Source organism: Folsomia candida, unplaced genomic scaffold (assembly GCF_002217175.1).
Source record: "Folsomia candida strain VU population unplaced genomic scaffold, ASM221717v1 Fcan01_Sc001, whole genome shotgun sequence".
Taxonomy (NCBI): domain Eukaryota; kingdom Metazoa; phylum Arthropoda; class Collembola; order Entomobryomorpha; family Isotomidae; genus Folsomia; species Folsomia candida.
In genome coordinates, this window is record NW_019091193.1 from 27,664,000 (window position 1) to 27,685,150 (window position 21,151).

Here is a 21,151-nt window from a genome sequence, read left to right on the forward strand (position 1 = left end):
GTTTAGTGCTATCAAGGAAATTTCAATGCATTTGTGGTGTTTTTTTGTGAAATTACTTATTTTAGTTGGAATTTTCTCAAATTTACTACATACTTCGATACAGTCGACCATCAAGGTTATCTTATACCCATCTTATCATTTTATTTTAATTTTAAAGTGGAGAAAGCAGAGAAAGGGATTTTGGACTTGTTCGTGAGACGAATTCAGAGACGAGAGGCGGTTAATCCAAGTTTACTGAGAATCAGATCGGGCGAACTTATTCGCAGCAGTTGGACGGCTTATCTTTGACCGTGGGTCAATTTTGTGGACAATTTTTGAAACAGGAGGAAGACACCAAGGACAAGGTCGGTAGAACAGGTAGGTTTTCATTAGATATTTGTAAAATATATATCAAACGTTGCATTAAATCTACCAAATTAATTAACAACTTTAGATTTTGTGGCTAATCTTTTGTATTTGAATTTAGATAACCATCGTCGTCGTCATGCTGCGTAGCATCCTAAGTCGCGGAACTGGTCTCCGCCTCCCACTCTACACTGCGAGCCATTCGCCTGTTTGCAAAGCATCCTCCTCTTCGGAATGGGGTGGGCAGGAGAAGGGCTACAAATACGTAAACCCCGATAAGGAACTGACCATGTCGGAAATTACGGACAACGTTGCAACCACCATTTTCTGGACGGAGCTGTTCAGAGGTCATTTACCTAACTGCTGGACCATTATTTACGACCCTTTGGCTTATTTGTCTTATTTATTTTAGGCGCTGGAGTCACAATGGCGCACATCTTTAAGGAGCCAGCCACGATCAATTATCCCTTTGAGAAGGGGCCACTCAGCCCGAGGTTCCGTGGGGAGCATGCCCTCCGCCGCTACCCGTCCGGGGAAGAGAGGTGCATCGCGTGCAAACTTTGTGAAGCCATCTGTCCCGCACAGGCCATCACGATCGAGGCAGAAGCCAGAGCTGATGGGAGTCGAAGAACTACCAGATACGACATTGACATGACAAAGTGTATCTACTGCGGGTTCTGTCAAGAGGCTTGTCCCGTGGATGCAATTGTTGAGGTTAGTTTATCAAATAGAACGTGTCACTCTACTTTTTTGTAATCGTGTAAATTTTGAATTTGCATAGTCATAAATTGTGTCTCTCAGTTTTTTCAAAGAATGATTAGCGTGAAATTGTCTCATTATTAATTATTCCAAAAGTGCACATAATAATATGTTATCCAATTTTGTCCAGGGTCCCAACTTCGAATTCTCCACCGAAACGCACGAAGAGCTCCTCTACAATAAGGAAAAACTGTTAAACAACGGTGACAAGTGGGAACCTGAGATCGCTGCAAATATTCAAGCTGACCATTTGTACCGTTAGTTAGTAAAAAAAACCCTGGTCAGCAAACATGTAGTGTTCTGTTCGCTTATATAAGTAAGACAAAACTATAAATTGGACATGCAATCGTGTAGATAATAAGTTATATGATTATGGCGTAATTATTATTGTGAATTGTAAAGTAATAGTCAACTCAATTTTATTATAATAAAATTACTAAAACAACAACACGGTTTCTTATTTTACTTTATTTTTTGTATAATATCCTAAATAACTAGTTAAATAACCAGATCATAAAGTTGCTCATGAAATTTCCGTCACAAAGTGACCCACCAAAAACCAATAACACATAAATAAGGCAAACTTACAAAAATATGCCTGCAAATGTATCACAAGTGCTACAAATCTATATCTACTGTGATCACACAACTATTTAGTTCAGTCGTGGTTTGAGTGGTTGTGGAGCTGGGTTTGGTTTAAAAAGTTCAAGGATAAGGTTGGTGGACGACTCTTTGTGTACATGTTTGTATTTCAAAATTGTTCTTATATTAGTTTCACTTTAGCAGAGTAGTTAAATACGTAATCCTAGTTAGAAGATAGATAAACAGATAATCATCATATAGAGAAGGAAATGACGGGATAATATTGATTGTTATCACGCCACCTTTGTAAACTGAGGAAATTTTGTGCAATTAAAATAACCGAATTGCGAAAAAGTACAGAAAATTATTACAGATTAGTCGAACTGTGTAAAACGGGTACCATGAAGTGAAGGGCGTTGAAAGTTTTGTAACAACATTAACAAGTGATGTATTGGAATACTTGGAAAGAGTGATGTGAAGTGAATTGTTTCAATATTTTACATGACATTTTTGACACGATGTGATTCTAATATTTTCAAGCATTTTTCTTAACCTAGTCAGTCAAGCATCTACACTTTGTTGCAGCAATCGCATTCACATAACATATAGCAAACATATATACTTTCACTTACAGCAAGAACGATGTACTTAACAAACACGTCTACGTAAAATATATCACTTGAATTTGAATCAACTAACAACTAAAGAGTAGCATTTTAAGAGGAATGGTGTGGTACTTTTAAGATAGATACTGACTGAGACATGATGACTTCTTAGCGTTTAACCTTAGTTACTGCCTAATTATCATAATATTAGTAGCCTTATTTTAGTTAATAATATAAATATTGTTGCTGACTCGGATACAACGATTGGATGATGATTTTTTATAACGGATCGACATATTTTTTTTGCTTGTAAAAATATGTTGATATTGATGAATGTTGAATCACGTGCTGTATTGAATTTTGTTCTTAGGAATCTGTATCATCTCAAGATTTGTGCTTTACTTTCTCCCTGCAGATGCGCTTGTGGTAAGCTTGAGCCATGGAATTGACGATGGAAATTACAAAGTAGATCACGACTAGCATGACGACTTTGTCCAGGACGTACGCAATGTGTCCAGGTTCCTGGGGAATATGTTAATAGCAAATTAGTAATTAATAAATGTAGATGTTTGTTCGAGGGGCAACGAGATTTAGGTTTTATCAAAATCTCTAAAGAAAACAATACAAATTCATGGGAATTTTTTAACGTTTTAAATAATAGGTTGCAGATATGAAATTTTTCTTTGGGCAAGTCAACAAGGAAAAAAAATATTTGTATAAACTTACGCCTGACGCATTAGTCTTATTGTGAAGGTTGGCCTTTTGATGAGAAATATACTCAACGAACGGATCACTTATCTGAGAGCCGTACTGCGGAACGGTACGAATGAGAGTGACGACTCTGCAAAACGGAAAGTTCAAATTAATAAGATACGATATATTTCGCCGCCATGCTTTACTACTGCCACCCAGATTTGGGAAAGGTTTTTTTAAACACTTTACAGAGGTAAAATGTATTTGGAATTTGTGTGTATTGATTTTACTCACCGATCCAGTAGGTCTTGGTTGAAGGCCAAGATGACGAAGGCCATTTGGAGGTGAGCCTTAATGATGGCTTTCCCAATTACCGTGGCACCAAAGAAGGTCGTGAATGGCACTAGGAAATGGCCACAGGTTATCCCGGCCAGGTCAAAGAGCGGGTTTGGAATAGAGGCGCAGGCTAAGATTCCCCAGAACCCGACTTTCTCGACGAGATCCTCCATAAAGAGTTTTCCTCGTTCAATGATACTCTGTAAAGTAGACCATTCGTTAACTTTTGATGCTTCAAGATCAACTAGTTTCACCTTTGTTGACTTACCAAGCTCTTCGGATCTCCTCGCTTTTTACGTTGCAACAATTCCGCAAATTTTTCAAGATCCTCATCATCCACCATTCCTGAGACTCTGGCTGCCCGTGCCATGAAAAATGGAGGCAGTTCTCCCAACGCGGTTCCAAACCCCCACATGAGCGACTCCCAGCGGACTTTGCAAATAATGTCGTAGACGGAAACGATCCCACGGGTAAAGTCTGGATCTTCCGGACACATTACTCTATTTATTTTTTTAAAAGTTTATAATTTAACACGAAAAAATGGGTATATGAATTTTTATTCGGCTTACTGATCAGGATATGGGGGCTTGGGAAAGTCCAAGGTTCCACATTCATCCGCAGCTAATGCAACTTTGGCTGGAAGAATAAATACATTACCAAAAAATTATCATAATGAATGAATAAACATAAATAATAATTATTCGAATTATTAGCTAGTCACTCTTTGACTCGTGGAATGACTGATGTATTTGTATTCAAAGTTTGTAACGTGATTTTTAATTAATCTTAACTCACCAATAAATGGTCCGAGATAGAGAACAAATGTGTGCAGCCCTGTCCCAAGTCCGACAGAAGATAAGATTCCGAGAATTATCCAATAACCGTACCAATACACGTTTTCACGAGCCTAGAAAGTTAATTAGATAGTTATTATAGTTTGCAAAACTAAGCAATCATTGAGAATATAATGTGACGAATAGTTAAATTAAAAATATACTACTCACCTTAATCGACTGAGGTTCATCCCTCCCAAAAATGAAATGTAGTCCGTACAAAATCGCCGCAATAGTCATAAAGAGGACGATTTTTCTACTTAGCGGTATAGTCCGCTTTTTCGAATCGTATAGCGAAAATATGAACCTGGCCATAAGAAAGTATAATAACAATTAGACAAAATTGCTCATAAAACCAACCCCAAATTTGACCTCGTACCGTTTCCCCGCATCGTTCACAGCACAAGGAATTTCTCGAAAAAAGTAGTGAATCGTTTGTAATGGACGCCGCCAGAGTACGATTTGAAACCGGTCCTGTAAATCGGCCATCCCTTGCGCTGTCGCTCCTCCCGATCCATGTCGTACCTTGGCACCCCCATTGTTCTTGGGAATACTGCCCGACCCGTTAGACGCTGTCGACGTCTTCCTATTCTTGGCATTATTGGCTTGCATATTACGTACTTTCTCCTCTTCCAGCTTCACATTCGCTAGTTTCTTCTCCTGTAAAAATATTAAACCGAATTTATTTATAAAAATCATCCAAAATAGGTGCTTTTTAAAAAAACAATCTTTCGAAAAAACAAAATTAAATGAATTAAATTAAACCTCGAGCTCAAAATAAAGGACAAATTAGGATAACGTGGAAAATTGTGAGGTAAACAAATACAAAAAATTAAGTAACGATTACAACACATCACGTTAAACTTGTGGGCTTCACGTTGCGATATATGTATGTACAACACTGCTCGTTAGTTAGTCCAGTAGTAAGTAGTTTTCTGTGCAAAGCCAGCCCGGCTAATTCTTTTCATTCATAACGGCAAATAGCAAAAAGCAAATTAAATTAAAAAACCAAACTTAATAACAAAACTATAGTGGTGAGATTGACATGCGTTGATGTGAATCAAACTGAAATAAATAAGAGAGTAGAAAAGTAGGGGTAAAACTTGACCATTTGTTGAATCGTTCCCGTTGGACGAATCCCCCTTTTGCGAAGGGCCCACTGCAAACTTTCCAACTGCATGTTGGAGTTCCTTTTCGCCTTTTTCGGTGGCATGACGATGTTTTTCGTGACGACGACGTCTTCTCTTCGACTAAACTAACGTTCCGGTGATGAAAATGACGACAATATGAGGATGAGTTTGGTCCTCCTGCTGGTGTGAAGAAAATGTCCTAACAGAGTTCAGGCATGCACCAAAGCAATCATGGGATTATTATTATTTACATAAATTGAGTTATCATTTCCCCATCCATTGTAAAATCAAAAAATAAATTCATAAATGTAACAAGAAATAGGTAAATTGCATATAAATATTAATTTTAAAATCTTATTAATAATTCTAGTAAATTTTAGAATGGGAGGAAATGGTAAAGGATTAAATTAGCAATAAATATAAATATATATTTAAATATAATGACAGCAAGCAACCCTGCAGCCTGGTTTGGTTGTAAGGATAAGGATTTAGGAATTTTGGTTTGATTATATACTTTGTAGCCCTATTTTTAGCTTTTAAATTGTTCCCCAGCATACAAACTAAACGAAACGAAAGAGAAGAACCAAGAAAATATAATTACGTTTCCTTTTGGTCACTACGATTAATATCAAGGTCGAAGATTATTATGAGAAAAAATTAATATAAAAAATACCTTCTTATTGTGTGTCAACTATGAAAATATATAAATTTCTACACACACACACTTTTCACCTAGTTAAGTTAACCACTTGGGTAACTACTTATAAATTTCGCAATTTTTGGACCCACCCGAAAAAATTGTTTGAACTAGAACCATACAATTCAATCAATATCCAATCTAATTAATTAACGAGGGGACGAAGGATGACGTGACACAATTGAGAAGAATAACTAACTAACTAACTATCCAATGGGACCCTGGAACTCACCTTAACTCATCCCTTGGTCGCAGGGAGCAAATTTTTTGGGCGGCGACTCCTCCTCCACAACCTTTTGACCTCACTTTCTCTGAAATTGACTCGGAGACTGTCCGCCGACTGGGAGCTTTTCCTTTTAAGCCAACTCAGTTTTTCGGAAGAAATTGAACTTTAATTTTTGCGCGTGGCCCACGTCACGCACTTTTCCTCAGTAAAAACCACAGTCTCGTTGGGCAGGGGAACTCAGAAACGAGGTCCAATTCGCACTAAATTGGCAGTGAAATTAGCACTAAAATGACTTGCTTCCTCTTCAATTGACTCCTCGTCACTGTGTAGTTAGATAAGAACAACACGTGAGGTCACAAGGTCAACTAACATGTCATCGTCGTCGTCATGTTGTTTGTTTTGTTCATTTATTTGAAAGAATGGGCTGCCAAGAGGAAGAGGAAAATGGGGAGGGCTGTGCGGAAAGGATGGGGGTTGGATTTTAGGTTAGTAGTGATATGTCAAGATAAGGTCAGACTGGGGTCATTGTGGGGTCGTGACCTTTAAAAAGATTAACCTAAATTAGCCTCACCCTTTATGCAAGGTCTCCGCAGAGATTTGAGACGAGGTGAGACGAGATTTTTTGAGACGAATAATGAGACGATGCTGAAAAGTGCATGATTTTCTTTCTACGTGTTATCATCGGAGTGCTCAGACGCAATTTAGAGTTTCGTGTTGCGTTGCTAATTGCGATGGAGGGGAGCAATATCCGATAAGTGATGAGAGATGGGCGTTCCGATTAAAGTTTGAGAGTCGCATTTTATTTGTTTAGTTGGTCGTGGCTTTTATTGTTTCTTTTATTGCTAAACGCCCCCGTAATTAAAAAAACTGTTTAATTAAAGCATTAAAAATTATAACGGGATTCTCTCTAGACTTTAAAAAAAGTATGTTAATAGTTAATATTTATATTAGTATAAAGATTAATATGATAGGATTTTTAACACCTCATAAATATATGCGATTTGGATGTATGTATTCATAATTTGCATAATGCAAAAAAGTGACATTACCAGACAAGTAATTGTACACACTTTTATTTTACTTAATATCAATTACGGAAGGTACAGATTTTGTTTATTACACAAAAATATGATGCCAAGTGTAAATAAATTCTGCATATAATAAGTAAAATGTGGACAAATCAGGTTGACAACTTTTCTATCGACTTGTGTTTGCGTGTTTATGATGCCTCCTGAATTCGAGTCGAGATTGTGACTATGAGACTTTTCGAATTGTTGAGACTTACGTGTAGGCCTTGCGGAAAGGATGTGACAAATGTTTTAGAAGGTTTTGTCCTCCTTCGTGACCCAAGGTTAACATTAAACTTTATTTCGAATCATTGCGGTCTTCGACCTCTTCAACACCGACCTGAATCCTTTATGCTCAGCCCCTTAAGAGCTAGACTACTAACGACTTTTGATTATTTTTTTTACATTTCATGAAATATGTCGTCCCATGCCCACACACACTTAATCAGGTAAATTGTGCATAATACTGTCATTATAACCGGTTAATTGAGGTTCAATGTAATTTATGAGGGTCACTTTCAGCTGTCAAGTAGACCCCATTATGCTCATCATTTTTAGTTGCACTTTTAACTTCGAAATAATACGCTCATTTCCCTTCCCCACGAAACCCCTGTCCTGTTCAAAAATAAATAATGTCTCAAAATATAAATAAATTCTTCTTCTTATCCGTCGTCGTCACGTTTATCTTGTTACAATTTCTATTTGTGGAAATCACCTCGAGAAAAGTGTGTGGTCCGAACGCATTCCGTTGTCGGGACGGGAAAGGATGTGTCGCGGGTGAGTGTCATGCTTAATGCAAAGCAAGGTCAAATTTACTTGACCTCTGACCTTTCGTTAATTTATTGTGTGATAAGCCTTGGACGTTTGCGATGGCGAGTCCCACTGCCTCAAAGACAGCTCTGACGAGAACGTGCACTTTTGTTCGGGAAACTACACGGGGCTCACGAAGCAGTTGATCGACGAGTGTGCCGCGGGGATGTACCGGTGTCGTTTTGGAGGTTGTATCAACGCGCAGCATTTGTGTAACGGGGTTATCGACTGCTACGACGGGTCTGATGAGACGTATGACATTTGCAGGAAAAACAGGTAATCGCTTATCAAATTGGGTGTACGGAATATGGTTCCTATAATTTAATCCATACTTTACTTGGTAGGTGTTCCAAAAATAAGTTTAGATGTGATTACGGGGCCTGTATTAAGGGATCCTTAAGTTGCAATGGGAAGGTAATTGGAATGCGATGATGCCAGCAGTCTCGCCCGATCTTGATGAAACCACAATAATTATGATTAGCATTATGAAAAATCCTGAAGCATCGATTTAATTATTTATGCAAGGCTACATAATTATTGTGGTTTCGTCAAAATCGAAGCGAGATCGCTGGCGTTATCTAATTATTAGTTGTCATTATTGATTTAACGCTTATTAAACTGTACAAAATTCACTCGTTTATGCGTAAGTTGCATAATATTACTTGCCATTTTACACCACCTTTAATCTGTGTTTTCTGTGAGAATTTGTCCTGATTAGTTGTTGCACGTCTGATAAAATTTCGAAGTTGAGATTTCTATAAATTGTGAACAAGTTGAAAACATTTCAATTTTCTTTAGCCAAATTGTCCCGATGGTTCCGACGAGACTCGAACTCTCTGTGAGGATCATGTCTGCCAAATCAATAGTTTCAAATGCAATTACGGAGCATGCATTCCAGACTCTAAAGTAAGTAATATGTAAATTAAGTGAAAACAATTTAATTTGCAATTGTATTTACATTATGCATATTTTCCCATGCAGGTGTGCGACAAGAAGCCTGACTGTCTTGACAAGAGTGACGAATTCCAAACCGCGTGCGAAGGCGACTTTAACGGGACAGACATTACACCAGACATTCTCTAATTTTTTGATAAACGTATCTATTTATTTTCATGTCTTTCAGAAAAATGTACTACAATAATGAAGTGCAATAAATTTGATACCATAAATATTAAAATATTTGATAAAAAAGAAATACAAGGAAAATTGAGTTATTTTAATTAATTGATGTATTTTTTACGCCAACAAATCCTCCCGATCGGCAATGAAAGCCTCGGCATTCTCAATGGAAGAGAAATTAAGGTAGTGAGCGGGTCGATGGACTTCGTGATAAAATTCTTTCGGGTTGGACAGCACTATGTCGTACTTCATGTTGGGGTCATGACGTACGCCCATGAAGTTATAGTTCCAAGACCCTTGAGCAGGAACCATGAAATAGCCCAAGAACCGGTCACTCAACAACATTTGGACTTTCTCGTAGTGAGAGGGCAGATATCCTTTGGGGTTGTTGCCACGGTCAGTGTTCTGGCGACCCCAGTCGTAACCGCTGCAGAAAAATACAAAGTAAAAATTAGTCAAGACTTATTTCTAACAAAAATCAAGGTTTAGTAATTTGCTCACCTTGGAGTTAATTTATACGCAGTCAAAGAACAAGACCCGGGAGTGAAGCTGCACGTGATGATGACCGTTTTCTCGCCATCCCATTCTGGGTTCTCCGCCATGATTCTAGCATGACAAGTGATGTCCTGTGGTGACAGTTGGGGCAGCTCGTTTGGCTGGGTGTGAATCCATCCCAGTGGTTCCAAGGCTAATAAAAATAAACAAAATCATTGTTAATGGAAAAAATATCACGGGGAAATTTATTTTATCAAAATAGTTGTACGAGTAACTTACTCTTAAGTAGCTCATGGTTCGGGAGCAGTGTAGGCAAATGCACCGTTTGATGCGTTCCCCATTGTGGCGGCATAACGACGCATCGAATCTCCTTCACTTGCGGGTTATCCGGTGGACTCACGCCATACATATAACCGGCAATCTGCGCCCTGTATAAAATGAACACAAAACACGTATACTACCAAAACAGTTATTTTACAATATACACAAAACTGTGTAAACCTCGTAAGGTTGTCAAAAATCATAATTTTGACAGTTTGTGCATCCATACTTACACAGGTTTATCATTGTTTTAAACTCGAAACTTTTACTCACCTCAAGTCCGAAATTATCACAAACTTCCTCAACAAATTTTTGGGTAGGATGTAAGTAAAGCCAGTTTCTTTAATGTCATCGGATGACACGTAAATATGGTTCGTTCGCAGATGTAGATTCGTCGCGGAAATGGCCCTCACCCTCCACTCGGTTCGCGAAGAAAATGTCTGGGTCTCATAATTCGACGTCGTGCTCGTAATGATCTCATCACCGTGCTTGTTAACGGTCCGTGTCGTTGTTGCTGTTAATTGGGATTGCTCCTTGCTCTGTTTCTCAATTTCCGCAATCTGCTGGCGCTGTTGGGAAGGCGCCGAGATTTCCATACCAAGCAAAATATCTCGAATTTCAGACTGCGTCAACGATGCCACGTTGACATTGTTCTTCTTCCCGTAATCTGCCAAGATCAAATCCTTTAGTTGAACTTCAACCTTTATCCATTCGTCATCCGAGAGCGTGGGCCAAATGTGGTGAGACTCTGTGATCGTAGTCTTGTCCGGTTTTAGAATCACCTTCGTCCGTTCATTGTTGACGTGGAGGGCTCGCAAGATGAGAATTAATCTTGAAAACGCGGTGTAAGAAGAGATCGACTTTAACCAGTCGTCATACAAGTTGAAGAGGACCATTTGTGGTTCAGTCGCTTTCAAAATAAGATCACCAAACTTTTCTACTTTGAGACAAGCCTGGAATGGGAGTTGAAGTTCGGACCCTTTGATCACAATGTTGGGGAAATCGAGCAAGTGAACCTCGAGTGGATCCAACATTCCTTTTCGTGTTACAATGATCTGCTTCGGCTGTTCTTCTACGGGCAGGGAGCGAATAAGGGCAGCCACTTCTTCTGCTGTTTTCCACTTGGCGAGTTGTCCCAAACGCTTCTGTCCAGCCCAGACGGAAGTATGGATTATCTTCAAGAAGAGTTGACCTGTGCGTGGATTGAAAATGAAGATTGCACCGTTGATCGGCTTCGTGGTCAAGTTCCCTTCGAACTGAAAGAGGGAAAGAGTAGAAATTAGAAATTTACATACCAACTCGACATAATTTTGTGCCACTTTTAGGACAAATTTTCCTGTATAATTAACCTTGTAAACTGTGTAAATTTTGTGATAAGTGCAAACTTTCTTAACGGAATCTTACACAGCTTACAAGGTTCATTTCACCTACCGTTTTATGAATCGTAACTCGGTAGACGTTTGTGTCGTCGACGAACCAGATGATCTGGTTGGAGAAGAGCTCTCCATAATTTTGGGAGGAGAGGTAGGGTTCCGTCGGCTCAGAAGAGTAAAGTTGGAGCGCCTTTCGGATTCTTTCCCGAAGTACGTAGAGGGCCGGGTTGGCCTTCATAATTTTAGCCATTGCTTGCTGAATAAGTGGCTTACATCCAGGGAACCAATTTCCGTACGCGCTATGCAAGTTATATGCTAAATCGATAGATATCAGCACTCCGGTCGGAGATGGGTAGATGGACATGTTATCCGTCGTGTAGTCCAAAAACTTGGCTCTCGCGTATCGCTCAATATCATGAGAATCATAATCACCCCAACGAAGTTGAACGTCCAGCCAGTACTTTTGCGTCGTAGTGGAGTCCATGGTATCCTTAGAGTCAGCAAGGAGTGAGGGGCGCGACACGTTCCACTTGTAGGCGGCAAAGAGCAGAATGTCGGCACAGGAGGAATTCATCTTGTATGATTTTCGGGGATGGATCGTTTCCTTTTGGACGGTCTCGATCTCCAGTGCGTCCAATTCTGGAATACAAAAAAATAAGTAATACTATTAATATTAGCGACCATATTCAAATCATATGGTGACCATTTTTTTAAGCATTGTCAAAATCTATCCAAAAAATCTTCTTCAGTCAACAAATTTGACAGTTTACAAAAGTTTACCTTGATCGAAAACCTGGCACAAGTCCATGATAACAGACTCGTGAATCTTCTGCCACAAGTGAGCGCGGAAAATCTGGATGAGCGAGATCTTCAAGGTGGGAATCTTCCCGTGCATGAAAATTCCTGTGAGATCCAGCTGCACCTGGAAACCTACGTACACGTTCGCCCTGTTGATCGTGGGCGACCACCACAGAGTAAAGCGCCGATTGGGAATCTGGTTCAACCCAGACCTCTGCGCATTCGTCAACTTCTTATACTTCATCGACTCCTCGAAACCGGATGCCTTCTCCCAAAAGAGACCCTCCCAAGTGGGGAAGTATGTTCCCTTGAAGAGTGTGTGCTCCAAGATACCTTCCACCCCGCCCAACGCTTGAATCATGTCGGTACGATAGTTGTTCAAGTTCCAGAGTTTTCCATCGTGACGTTGGTGCGTCCACCAGAAGGGATTCTGCTTCAGGACTTGATAGGCCTTAAACTCTGTCCGCACTCTCCATCCCTTGTCATACGCGAGGGTGTGACGATCTTTTTGGAAGAGGGTGTTGATCCGAGGGATTCCTCTGTCCCAAGAGTCCTCCAAGTCTTCAAGGGTCAGGCGACGGTTTTGTGCATTCGCGTCCTGACGCTTAAGAGCATACTCGGCCCAGACGCGTTGAGAGTCAATAAACTCAGCCTCCCAAGGTTGAATGTATCTGAGAAAGAAGAATAAATAAAATTAGCAATGGTGCAGAAAAATTGTTAACCTCACTTCTCTGTCGAATCTGTGAACACACGACAAAAGAAAATGCTTACCTGTACAAATTGGGAATCAGTTGATCCTCATCGTGGCTCATGCCTGATCTGAAATGAGTAATCCCCACGTCCGTCTGCTTGCTCCACCTTAGATCGGACTGTGGAATGAGGACGTGACCCATCGACAACATGCCCAGCCCTCCCAACTCCTTTGGTGTATAGAAAACGACGGGTGGGAAACGGGACGGCATTTTAGAGTTGAGCCCGATCTTGATTCGAGTCTGAATCTTATTCTCACACTTGACCAGCAGATCAAGCAATTCTTGTGTGTTTACGACAGCCTCGCGGAAATAGGTCATTAAACCGATGAGGGCAGTATTCCACTTGTTCACGATCTTGGTGAAGGTCGTGGAGCCGGATGCCATGAGGATTTGACGGACCCGGTTGTGGAATCGGGACATGGATTCGTCATCCACACGAAGGAAGCACTGGGCTGTTCGCTCCTTGGTAATGTCGTTCTGAAGATTCCACACGCCATCGCGATGGGTAAATTCTTCATGCGTGGTGCGACATTTAGGGAGAATTCTGCACTCGAAACCGCACATGTTAAAGAGCAAGTTGGGATTATCCTTGGAATATGCGCTGACGAAGCTGTTCTCCCACTCGACCGTGGTCACAGATCTGGGCAGTCGATTCTTAATATCCCAGAAGACGGCACGACCCAGATTCACGTCATGTTTCATCAGCCGCATCCTGGCGTCGCGAGGCCAACACTTTTTGTTGTTATATCCTACAATGTTCTCATTGTTGGGGTCGGGATGTTCCGTCAAGTAACGCTGGATAAGATCTCGAGACTCGTCCGCACTGAAGCGGAAAAGAATGTGGACCCTGTCAATGTAGCGGGTGTAGAGTCGAATAGGATGTGCCGTCTCCGTCGCACAGTCCTGATACGTCGTAAAGTCATTCGGACTCTGTGGAGGGCCGGACATTTCAGAGGCTCGCTGCAAACCCAGAACGAGCAGATCGAGGACCAGCCCGTAATACTGAACAATGAAGGAAGCGAACTGCAATCCTCGGATGATCCCGTAACTGTTGGTATGGTTCATGTCCTTGTAATTGATGACAACGTTGTTCTTGGCCGTCATGTAATCAGCAATGTTATGATCCACGATGAGGCGGAGGAGCCGATTGAGCAGGGTCAAGTCCATCTTTTCGTAAATCTTTTCATAAGAGGATTCCAGGAGGACGTTGCACTCTCCTTCGCTCGTGTCCCAAATATCTTGCAGATTGTTGATCCCCTGACAGAACTTGTAGAGGAGAAGAGGTGGTGGTTCAGAGTCAGCGGGTTTGACCCAGTGTGGAAACAGGCGCCGCTTGTCGGCCTCATACCACAAATACTGGTCTAGATAGGCGTCTGTTATCTTTTCCAGAGGTTCCACATCATAGACGGGGATCAGGTGGGAGTACAGGTCCATGAATTCAATCCCTGTCTCTTTGAAGGCTCGCTGGGTGAGCAAGTGACGCTTGATTCGAGACAAGGCTTCGTGTGGATTATCGTACGCTTGTTCTATCAGGCCGAGCTCTTCTCGCTGGTTCTGGTTCAGGCGAGACTTGACGCTGTAAGCTTCCTTGAGCCTCTCCAATGCCAAGATTAGCAACTTGGTGTCATGCTTGTACGACAAGGGAGGGAAGGGAATTGGGGAAAATCGCCGAGACTCGAGCCAATGCACGGTCGTTGTGTAGATAGCGATCGCCTCCTCAGGAGAAATATACGGCCCGTCCTTCAAATAGTTGTGTTGCCGCTCCTGCTCCGACTTGAGGTAAAGCCGAGTCAAACGACCCAGATTCTTCTTACACACGGTCTTGTCGACCGTGGCACCACGACGGATTCGCTCTCTGTTGTAATGAGCTGTGTTCGTCCACCAATCGGATTTCATTTTGACGAATCGCAGAATCATATTTTCAACTGGGGTCGGCAGTCCGGGTACTTTCCAAGGAATGTTGGCCTTCCAACAGCGCCAGGCTTCCGATAAGTGCTGAAGAATCGTTTTCGCCTTGTTGGCCTTGATCCCTTCTGGCATCATGTCGACAATGTCGTGCATTACGGATGCTCTCAACTCAAGATCGAAATGACTCTCGACCCTCTGCTTCGTAACAGTCTTTGCAACTCCCTTAGAATGACGTCCCTCAAATTGACGAGAAAGCAAATTGCCCAACCATCTTTCCAATAATGGAGTGATTCCTCGCATGAAGAAGAGCCAAACTCGCCAGCCAGGAGCCCAGAAACCACAACCTGGCCCCTTCCCAACTGGACCCTGCAAATAAAATAAAAAAACAATCTCAAATTAAAACAGCTTAACAAAATTATACACTAAAAAAATTACAGCAACAGTGAGGCTATTCACATCATTTTTGTAAACCGCATCAGTTATACGTACAGGATACACAAGCTGTTTGAAACGGTTGCAAAAATATGGTTTCTTAAGGTGAGGACAATGGTTTCTGTGCTGAGGCTCAGAATCAGGTTCTTGTTTGTCACCTTTTGACCAACTTCGCACAATTACAAATACATAATCTTACTCTTTTGCAACCCTTTACAAACTAGCAATGTTTTACCACGGATATCTAATTAAACTTTTTCGTTTTGAAAATAAAATTCTTCACAGGTAGTTACGACCAAATCACGCGTACGGAATGGAATTCATAGTACACAATTTTACAATGACGGTTAAATAATGAATTACTTACGGTGTTGAATCTGTAGTAGATGAGATGCTTTAAATCCTTGCACATCCTGATCTGTCTCATCAGCTTGTACTTGTAGCGGTACATCCCCGTGAGTTGTCCCACGTGGGCGAAAATATATTGCATCCCATCCGCGAGTTGAAACGCGTCCACGTTGTTAAGACGATATTGAACGTGTGAGTCGACGATAAGCTTCATCAATCGAAGGATTTCTCGACACAAATGGAAAGCGTTTCCGAACCTGGATTTTTTTCGCTCCTTCGTCGTCAATGTTTTCACGGGCTTCAGATTGAAGTTGTAATCCAAGTGGAGATAGTTCAGATTTTTGCGATGGATGAGGAGATTCAACATATTATACCCTTGACGGCACACCTGAAAAGGAAACAAATAATAAAAGAATTAAATATACATTAATTAAGCACTACAATTTGCTAACTCAAATCCAAGCTTATCTCTCTTTAAATTTTTGACTAAATCTTCCACAAAAAAAATAACTCACCTGCAACCCTGCCTCTACCCAGTCGAGTTTCGTACACTGGAAAAACTTTGTAGCCTTAAATGACCTGAACAAGTATCTCTTTTTCTGCGGTTTTGGTGGTCGATGTTTCAACGCGTTAAGAACGTAGTACTTCAAGAGCTTCTGGTATGAGACGCGAACTTTGACAGGCTGACTCGGTGGACAATGTTCCTGTATAAATTTGTAAAAGAAATTCAATCAAACACGGCAAAACAGCAACACATTTTTTAAATTAACTTGTTTACATAAGTTAAATAATTTAGTGGCTGTGCTAAAAGGATATAATTATTCTTTTGATATGCAAATTTTATGCTCATCGCCATCGGACCACTTCAAAAGTAGATCACATCACATCATTTAAGCACTGCCACTTTACCACTCTCACCTTGTACCACGTCTTCACGAGCGGAATATCCACCGCTCGCCGAGTCCGACCGGATCTCATATTGAAGGGACGCGGAGCCCAGAGGAGCGCAATCCCGTTCGCCGTGTGGTCATTGTAAAGGGGCAAATGGTTCAAGAATGGCTCGACAAAGTCCAACTCGAACTCGTCATTTTCATCAAAATCCTCCACCATTGACTGAAAAAGGAAGAGTTCAAAATAAACAAACAAAACTATATAATTTAATCAACAATTGTAACGAACCTTCACTGCATGTCGATGAGAAATTGGGTTGATCAATGGATCAAAGTAAAAGGCTGGCAAGTCTGGATCTTCCGTCTTGATGAAGACCACGTTGGGCGTGTGATACCTAAAGAAAGAAAGAAAAGACTTTCAAAACACAAAAAAATAAGAAATATGTCCGAGGAAGGTGAGGAATCAGACCCCGCAATGTAGGTACGCACGGGCGAAAAAGAGCACTCCCATTACTAAAGGGTGGACACTTTAACGCCATTTGTGCTTTTGCAATTTAGCACAAAATATTCCCTTAGTGTTCGTGTTTCTAGTAGGTCACACAAAATATTTGATTCGTGTACCCAAAACTTAACACGTTCGTAAAGCAATAATTGAAATAATTTATTTATGTTGTATTATTTTTACTCACCACGAGAGATGCACAAAGTTGGGCATGTTATTGTACAGAAAGGGGAACGCGATTCGATACTCAGTACGGATCGGTTGGCGGATAATGATCTTGTTAATGTCGTTAAATTCGTTCCAGTCCTCATCTCTGAAATAAATTTTAGAAGAAACTTTGTATTGATGTTAAACAATTCATGCCAAGAAGCTATGAAAACTGTGTAAACTTTGTAAAGTTGAGAGAAGTTTACAACTATTTGAATTCGTCCACGTATCTCGCAAAATTTACACAAAAAGTAGAGCAAATAAAATAAATAAAATTTTACTCACAACTGGCTCGCATCTTTAATCAAAGGTTCAAACTTGGGCCCTCCAGGGATCGCCATGTTCAATGCTTTCGCTGTGAAGAAGGACTTTAAGTCAAACAAGTAAAAGTAATTGGCGTCGACTAGATCGGTCAGCAGCTGGTTGGCGAGACGGTAGAGGGTCGCCATGATTGGCAGGGTCAAGTGCCACGTTCGGTAGGACGGGCCATTCACCAGTTTCGAGTCTGAGAGGGGATTGTGGTCGTAGAACCAGTCCAGAACTGCGCTGTCCTCGTCAGAATCCATGTCCATCTGGATGGCTTCGAGGGGCTCGACGTCCAGTACGTTGTCAGCATAGTCGAGAGGAGGCTCCTCGTCGTCAAAGGGAGGGAAACGCATCCTCTTGAAGTGACGACGGTCTCGTTTCTCTCTCCGCATCATGATCCACATCGATCTGGACAAAAAATAATACTCCTTCATTAACTTGATTAGCAAAACTTGAGTTATTACATAATTCAATCTTTTTATAAGTGAAAGTTTGTTAGAAAGTTATCAAATTAAACAACAACCATTTTACATACAAGATTCGCTTCTTTTAAACGTTGATACATTTCTATTTCACAAAACTAACACGATTTGTAAAGTTATAAAGTGTCACAAATTGTATAATTGTTAATAATTTTTGCCCAAATTTAATTTGATAATTAACTCACCCCCACTGAGCAATATAGACTGGTTCGATGACCCAAGGAATCTCATTCACGAACGTAATCGCTCCCGTGATGTGGTACAGGACGCTGACGTCTCGAATCTGCTCCCACGGCATGGGCATGTTCTCCAATAGTTTTAAAACCGCGTGTGGCATGTATTTCAACGCTCCAAGGTAGACCCGCTTGTCGTGACGGTACTTTCTCGAGCTCATGTCTCCATGATCGCGAATAATTTTGCGAACATGTTCCGGCGGCATGTCCTCCTTCATGGGGTCCACGAAACCAAACTTTCTCTTCTCCTCGTACCTCTTCATCTGGATCTGTTGCCATTTGAGGGCTGCAAGTAATCAAAATGAGAACTAAATTAATCTCTTTATAAAGACATATTAACCTTGCTTTTAGAAAACTCTGTAACCATTTCGTGGGTGCGAAAAACCCTGCAAACGCGCGAACGCGTTCGCCGGGATAGACGGGGAGCAGGACCTTTTTTTTTTTTTAGGGACCTTTTCCCATAAGGCCCATGTTAAAATTTCCGGGATTTTGTCCCCCCTTTGCCGGGATGAAACCGGAAATCGCACCCACGAACCATTTCATAAATTTTGCTATTTAATGAAATAAGTCTGACAAGTCTTACAAAATTTACAAAAAGAGTCTCGTTTTCAAACTTAATTTACCACATGACAGATTTATCAAATCTTTTTTTACACAATTTCAAAGGCTAAAATACAATAAAATTTATTCTCACCCTTCTCGTGTTTCTGTTCATCGGTGAGTTGCGCTCTTCCATCGTCATACTCATTGTAAGAGCTGGAGCCGGGTGGCATTTCGCCTAAATTGTAGCCAGGGGGTGGGGGCATCATCTGCAACAATGAAAACAAAATTATGCTCTATATTACTTACAATATCCTCAATTATTTACACCAACCCGGCGAAAAGTTATTACTAAATTTACCTGCTGAGGGGGAGGGATTTGCTGTGTGGGAATCATCCAGGGGTGTGGGGGAGGCATCCCGAGTGGGACCATGAACGGTGGTAGCGCCATGGTCGCCAACTACACTAATTATTTAACAAACTTGGAATTTAGTAACGTTTTTGTGTTATTTCGCCGTGACAAGGGAACTGAAAGCGAAAGAGTCGCATTTAACGAGTGGGAACGAAGCGGACTTTAACTTGCCCGGCTGGGCTGCCCCGTTGCGAGTTCGGCTGCCGAGATGGCGAAGGCTGGCCCATCGTGATGATTCGACTTGGTGAAAAACCAGTCAAGTCCTCACTCATCACAAAATGGTTAAAATCAACACATTTCTAATCATTGCTCGACTCTGGGAATTTATTTTAAAATTCTGAACGACAAATTTGTAGTCAGTAAGTTGATCAATGCGCCAGTTTCAATGAGTTACAATTTTCTGAAGGCTTCTTAACGTTGAGACCTCTTCCTTCAAAAACTGTCAAAATCTGGAGTGCATATTTTCAAAAAAATTGGCAATGACCCGCTCTACAAATTTGTCATCCAGAATTTTAAATAAATTCCTAAAGCATAGGATTTAAAATGTGATGATTTTGACGATTTTGGCCATGAGTCATCAAGTCGTACGTGAAAATGAAAAGCAGTGATCACCTCTTTCTCAAAACTGGAAAGTCTCGAAATTCATTTTTGGGTCTTATTTTTCCCGTCCATGAGAAAATAGTATTCAGACTTGCGAGAGGATACAAATAGTCGAGCAATTCGACAGGGTCACCAATTCTGTATTATGCAATGATGATTATTGATGTCCTTTAATCCTTTTTGTCATGTTCAGCCCTGAATCTCGAATTGTGTAAAGTATAATATTTGTCATCATGATGAAAAATAAATTGTGTAAAATTTACTCAAGGTTGGGTAAAATAGAGGATGAGACACAACAATTTGGTCAAATTTATCCAACGTTGTGTAAAGTTTATCAAACGGTTAGATATTTGACTTGTTAAATTTTTATTTAAATGTCAGGATCCTAAACATCTATTGGCTCATCTAATAATATTGTATTTTACATATTTCGTTATTCGACGTTAAGCAACAAAAAAACGTTTTGCATCCAATACAAATAATATTAATTACGAAAAATCTGTTATCCAAATAGATTTCGAAAATGAAAGTAGACTGAGAAAATGAGGAAATTTATGAACTCAAAAATTACAGGTAAATATCCGCGCCTGATAACATTAAGAGTACAATTCATTTACTAAAAACTATATAGTTGCAAATTTTCCAAACGGTAGAATAAAATAAATACTTATTCAAAAACTAATCGAAAACATATTTTTTAATGCATGAAATTTTTAATTTGTTTCCGATTTTTAATTATGCTAAATATATTGGGTTAATTAATTAGAAAATTAAGTTTAAGACTATGTCGAAAATCGAGCTGTACTTCCAAAATAATAATTTATTTTCTCAGTTGCTTGTTTTTTAATTTTATTTATCTCGTTCCAAAGTTGCAAAAGTTGAATTTTTATCGTCGACTTTAACCAAACCAGTATCAAATCCCATACGCCCATATAAATTATAACTAATTTATGCCCAATCAATTCAACAATCCCCTCAAAATTGAGTCAAAATTGACGAAGTTGTCGGAATGCTTCTGTTATATTTTATACTTTCACAATATCTTATTTTCGACGAAATGCAAAAATGCAAAAATGCCTGTCTTAATAATGAATGGCAGATAACATACCATTCGAAATATTAACAAAATAAAAAATTTCCTCGTTTTCCACTAAAACTTCCGTGTAATCCAAATTATGTATAAAAATAATTCTTCATATCGATACAAAAACCATTCTATTTCGACGATTTAAATTCCTCAAAACTTTGAAACGAATTCCATGAAAATTCTGTTCCATACATACATTTTTGTTTCTAACCAAGACCTCGTACTTGATCGATAATACGCCGGAGCGAATCGATGCTTATACA

The 21,151-nt window shown here is 40.2% G+C and overlaps 4 protein-coding genes across 10 annotated transcripts; 2 read left to right on the plus strand and 2 right to left on the minus strand.

Moving 5' to 3' along the window:
• Positions 1-197: 197 nt before the first annotated feature.
• On the plus strand, positions 198-1,552 carry LOC110848994 (NADH dehydrogenase [ubiquinone] iron-sulfur protein 8, mitochondrial). Of its 2 annotated transcripts, none has more exons than XM_022096372.2 (4): positions 198-357; positions 467-692; positions 758-1,059; positions 1,235-1,552. In XM_022096372.2, exons 2-4 carry the CDS (start codon positions 485-487, stop codon positions 1,364-1,366), a joined length of 642 nt encoding a protein of 213 aa, XP_021952064.1. In that variant the 5' UTR covers positions 198-357; positions 467-484; the 3' UTR covers positions 1,367-1,552. The 2 variants fall into 2 exon arrangements, with proteins under 2 accessions (XP_021952064.1, XP_021952072.1); XM_022096380.2 differs by having other exon boundaries at positions 207-344.
• Positions 1,507-6,522, minus strand: LOC110848978 (vacuole membrane protein 1). 5 transcript variants are annotated; one of them, XM_035846735.1, is made up of 10 exons: positions 6,213-6,522; positions 5,262-5,463; positions 4,533-4,813; positions 4,325-4,460; positions 4,116-4,227; positions 3,890-3,956; positions 3,589-3,820; positions 3,279-3,520; positions 3,018-3,132; positions 1,507-2,813 (listed from the first exon to the last, which is right to left on the minus strand). In XM_035846735.1, exons 2-10 carry the CDS (start codon positions 5,364-5,366, stop codon positions 2,676-2,678), a joined length of 1,428 nt encoding a protein of 475 aa, XP_035702628.1. In that variant the 5' UTR covers positions 5,367-5,463; positions 6,213-6,522; the 3' UTR covers positions 1,507-2,675. The 5 variants fall into 5 exon arrangements, with proteins under 5 accessions (XP_035702628.1, XP_035702627.1, XP_035702629.1 ...); XM_035846734.1 differs by having other exon boundaries at positions 5,262-5,482; XM_035846736.1 differs by lacking the exon at positions 5,262-5,463 and having other exon boundaries at positions 6,213-6,515.
• A 779-nt stretch (positions 6,523-7,301) lies between these two features.
• LOC110842430 (low-density lipoprotein receptor) lies at positions 7,302-9,262 on the plus strand. Of its 2 annotated transcripts, XM_035846739.1 has the most exons (6): positions 7,302-7,722; positions 7,796-8,050; positions 8,128-8,359; positions 8,428-8,497; positions 8,882-8,989; positions 9,065-9,262. In XM_035846739.1, the coding sequence occupies exons 2-6, from the start codon at positions 7,906-7,908 to the stop codon at positions 9,164-9,166; spliced, it is 657 nt and encodes a 218-aa protein (XP_035702632.1). In that variant the 5' UTR covers positions 7,302-7,722; positions 7,796-7,905; the 3' UTR covers positions 9,167-9,262. The 2 variants fall into 2 exon arrangements, with proteins under 2 accessions (XP_035702632.1, XP_021943866.1); XM_022088174.2 differs by having other exon boundaries at positions 7,302-8,050.
• On the minus strand, positions 9,167-19,357 carry LOC110842429 (pre-mRNA-processing-splicing factor 8). The gene is made up of 16 exons (XM_022088173.2): positions 19,151-19,357; positions 18,944-19,058; positions 18,202-18,535; positions 17,514-17,942; positions 17,209-17,334; positions 16,809-16,914; positions 16,548-16,742; positions 16,145-16,333; positions 15,649-16,017; positions 12,961-15,215; positions 12,172-12,860; positions 11,450-12,030; positions 10,292-11,274; positions 9,977-10,125; positions 9,704-9,890; positions 9,167-9,629 (listed from the first exon to the last, which is right to left on the minus strand). The coding sequence occupies exons 1-16, from the start codon at positions 19,238-19,240 to the stop codon at positions 9,320-9,322; spliced, it is 7,107 nt and encodes a 2,368-aa protein (XP_021943865.1). The 5' UTR covers positions 19,241-19,357; the 3' UTR covers positions 9,167-9,319.
• Between the last annotated feature and the right edge of the window lie 1,794 nt (positions 19,358-21,151).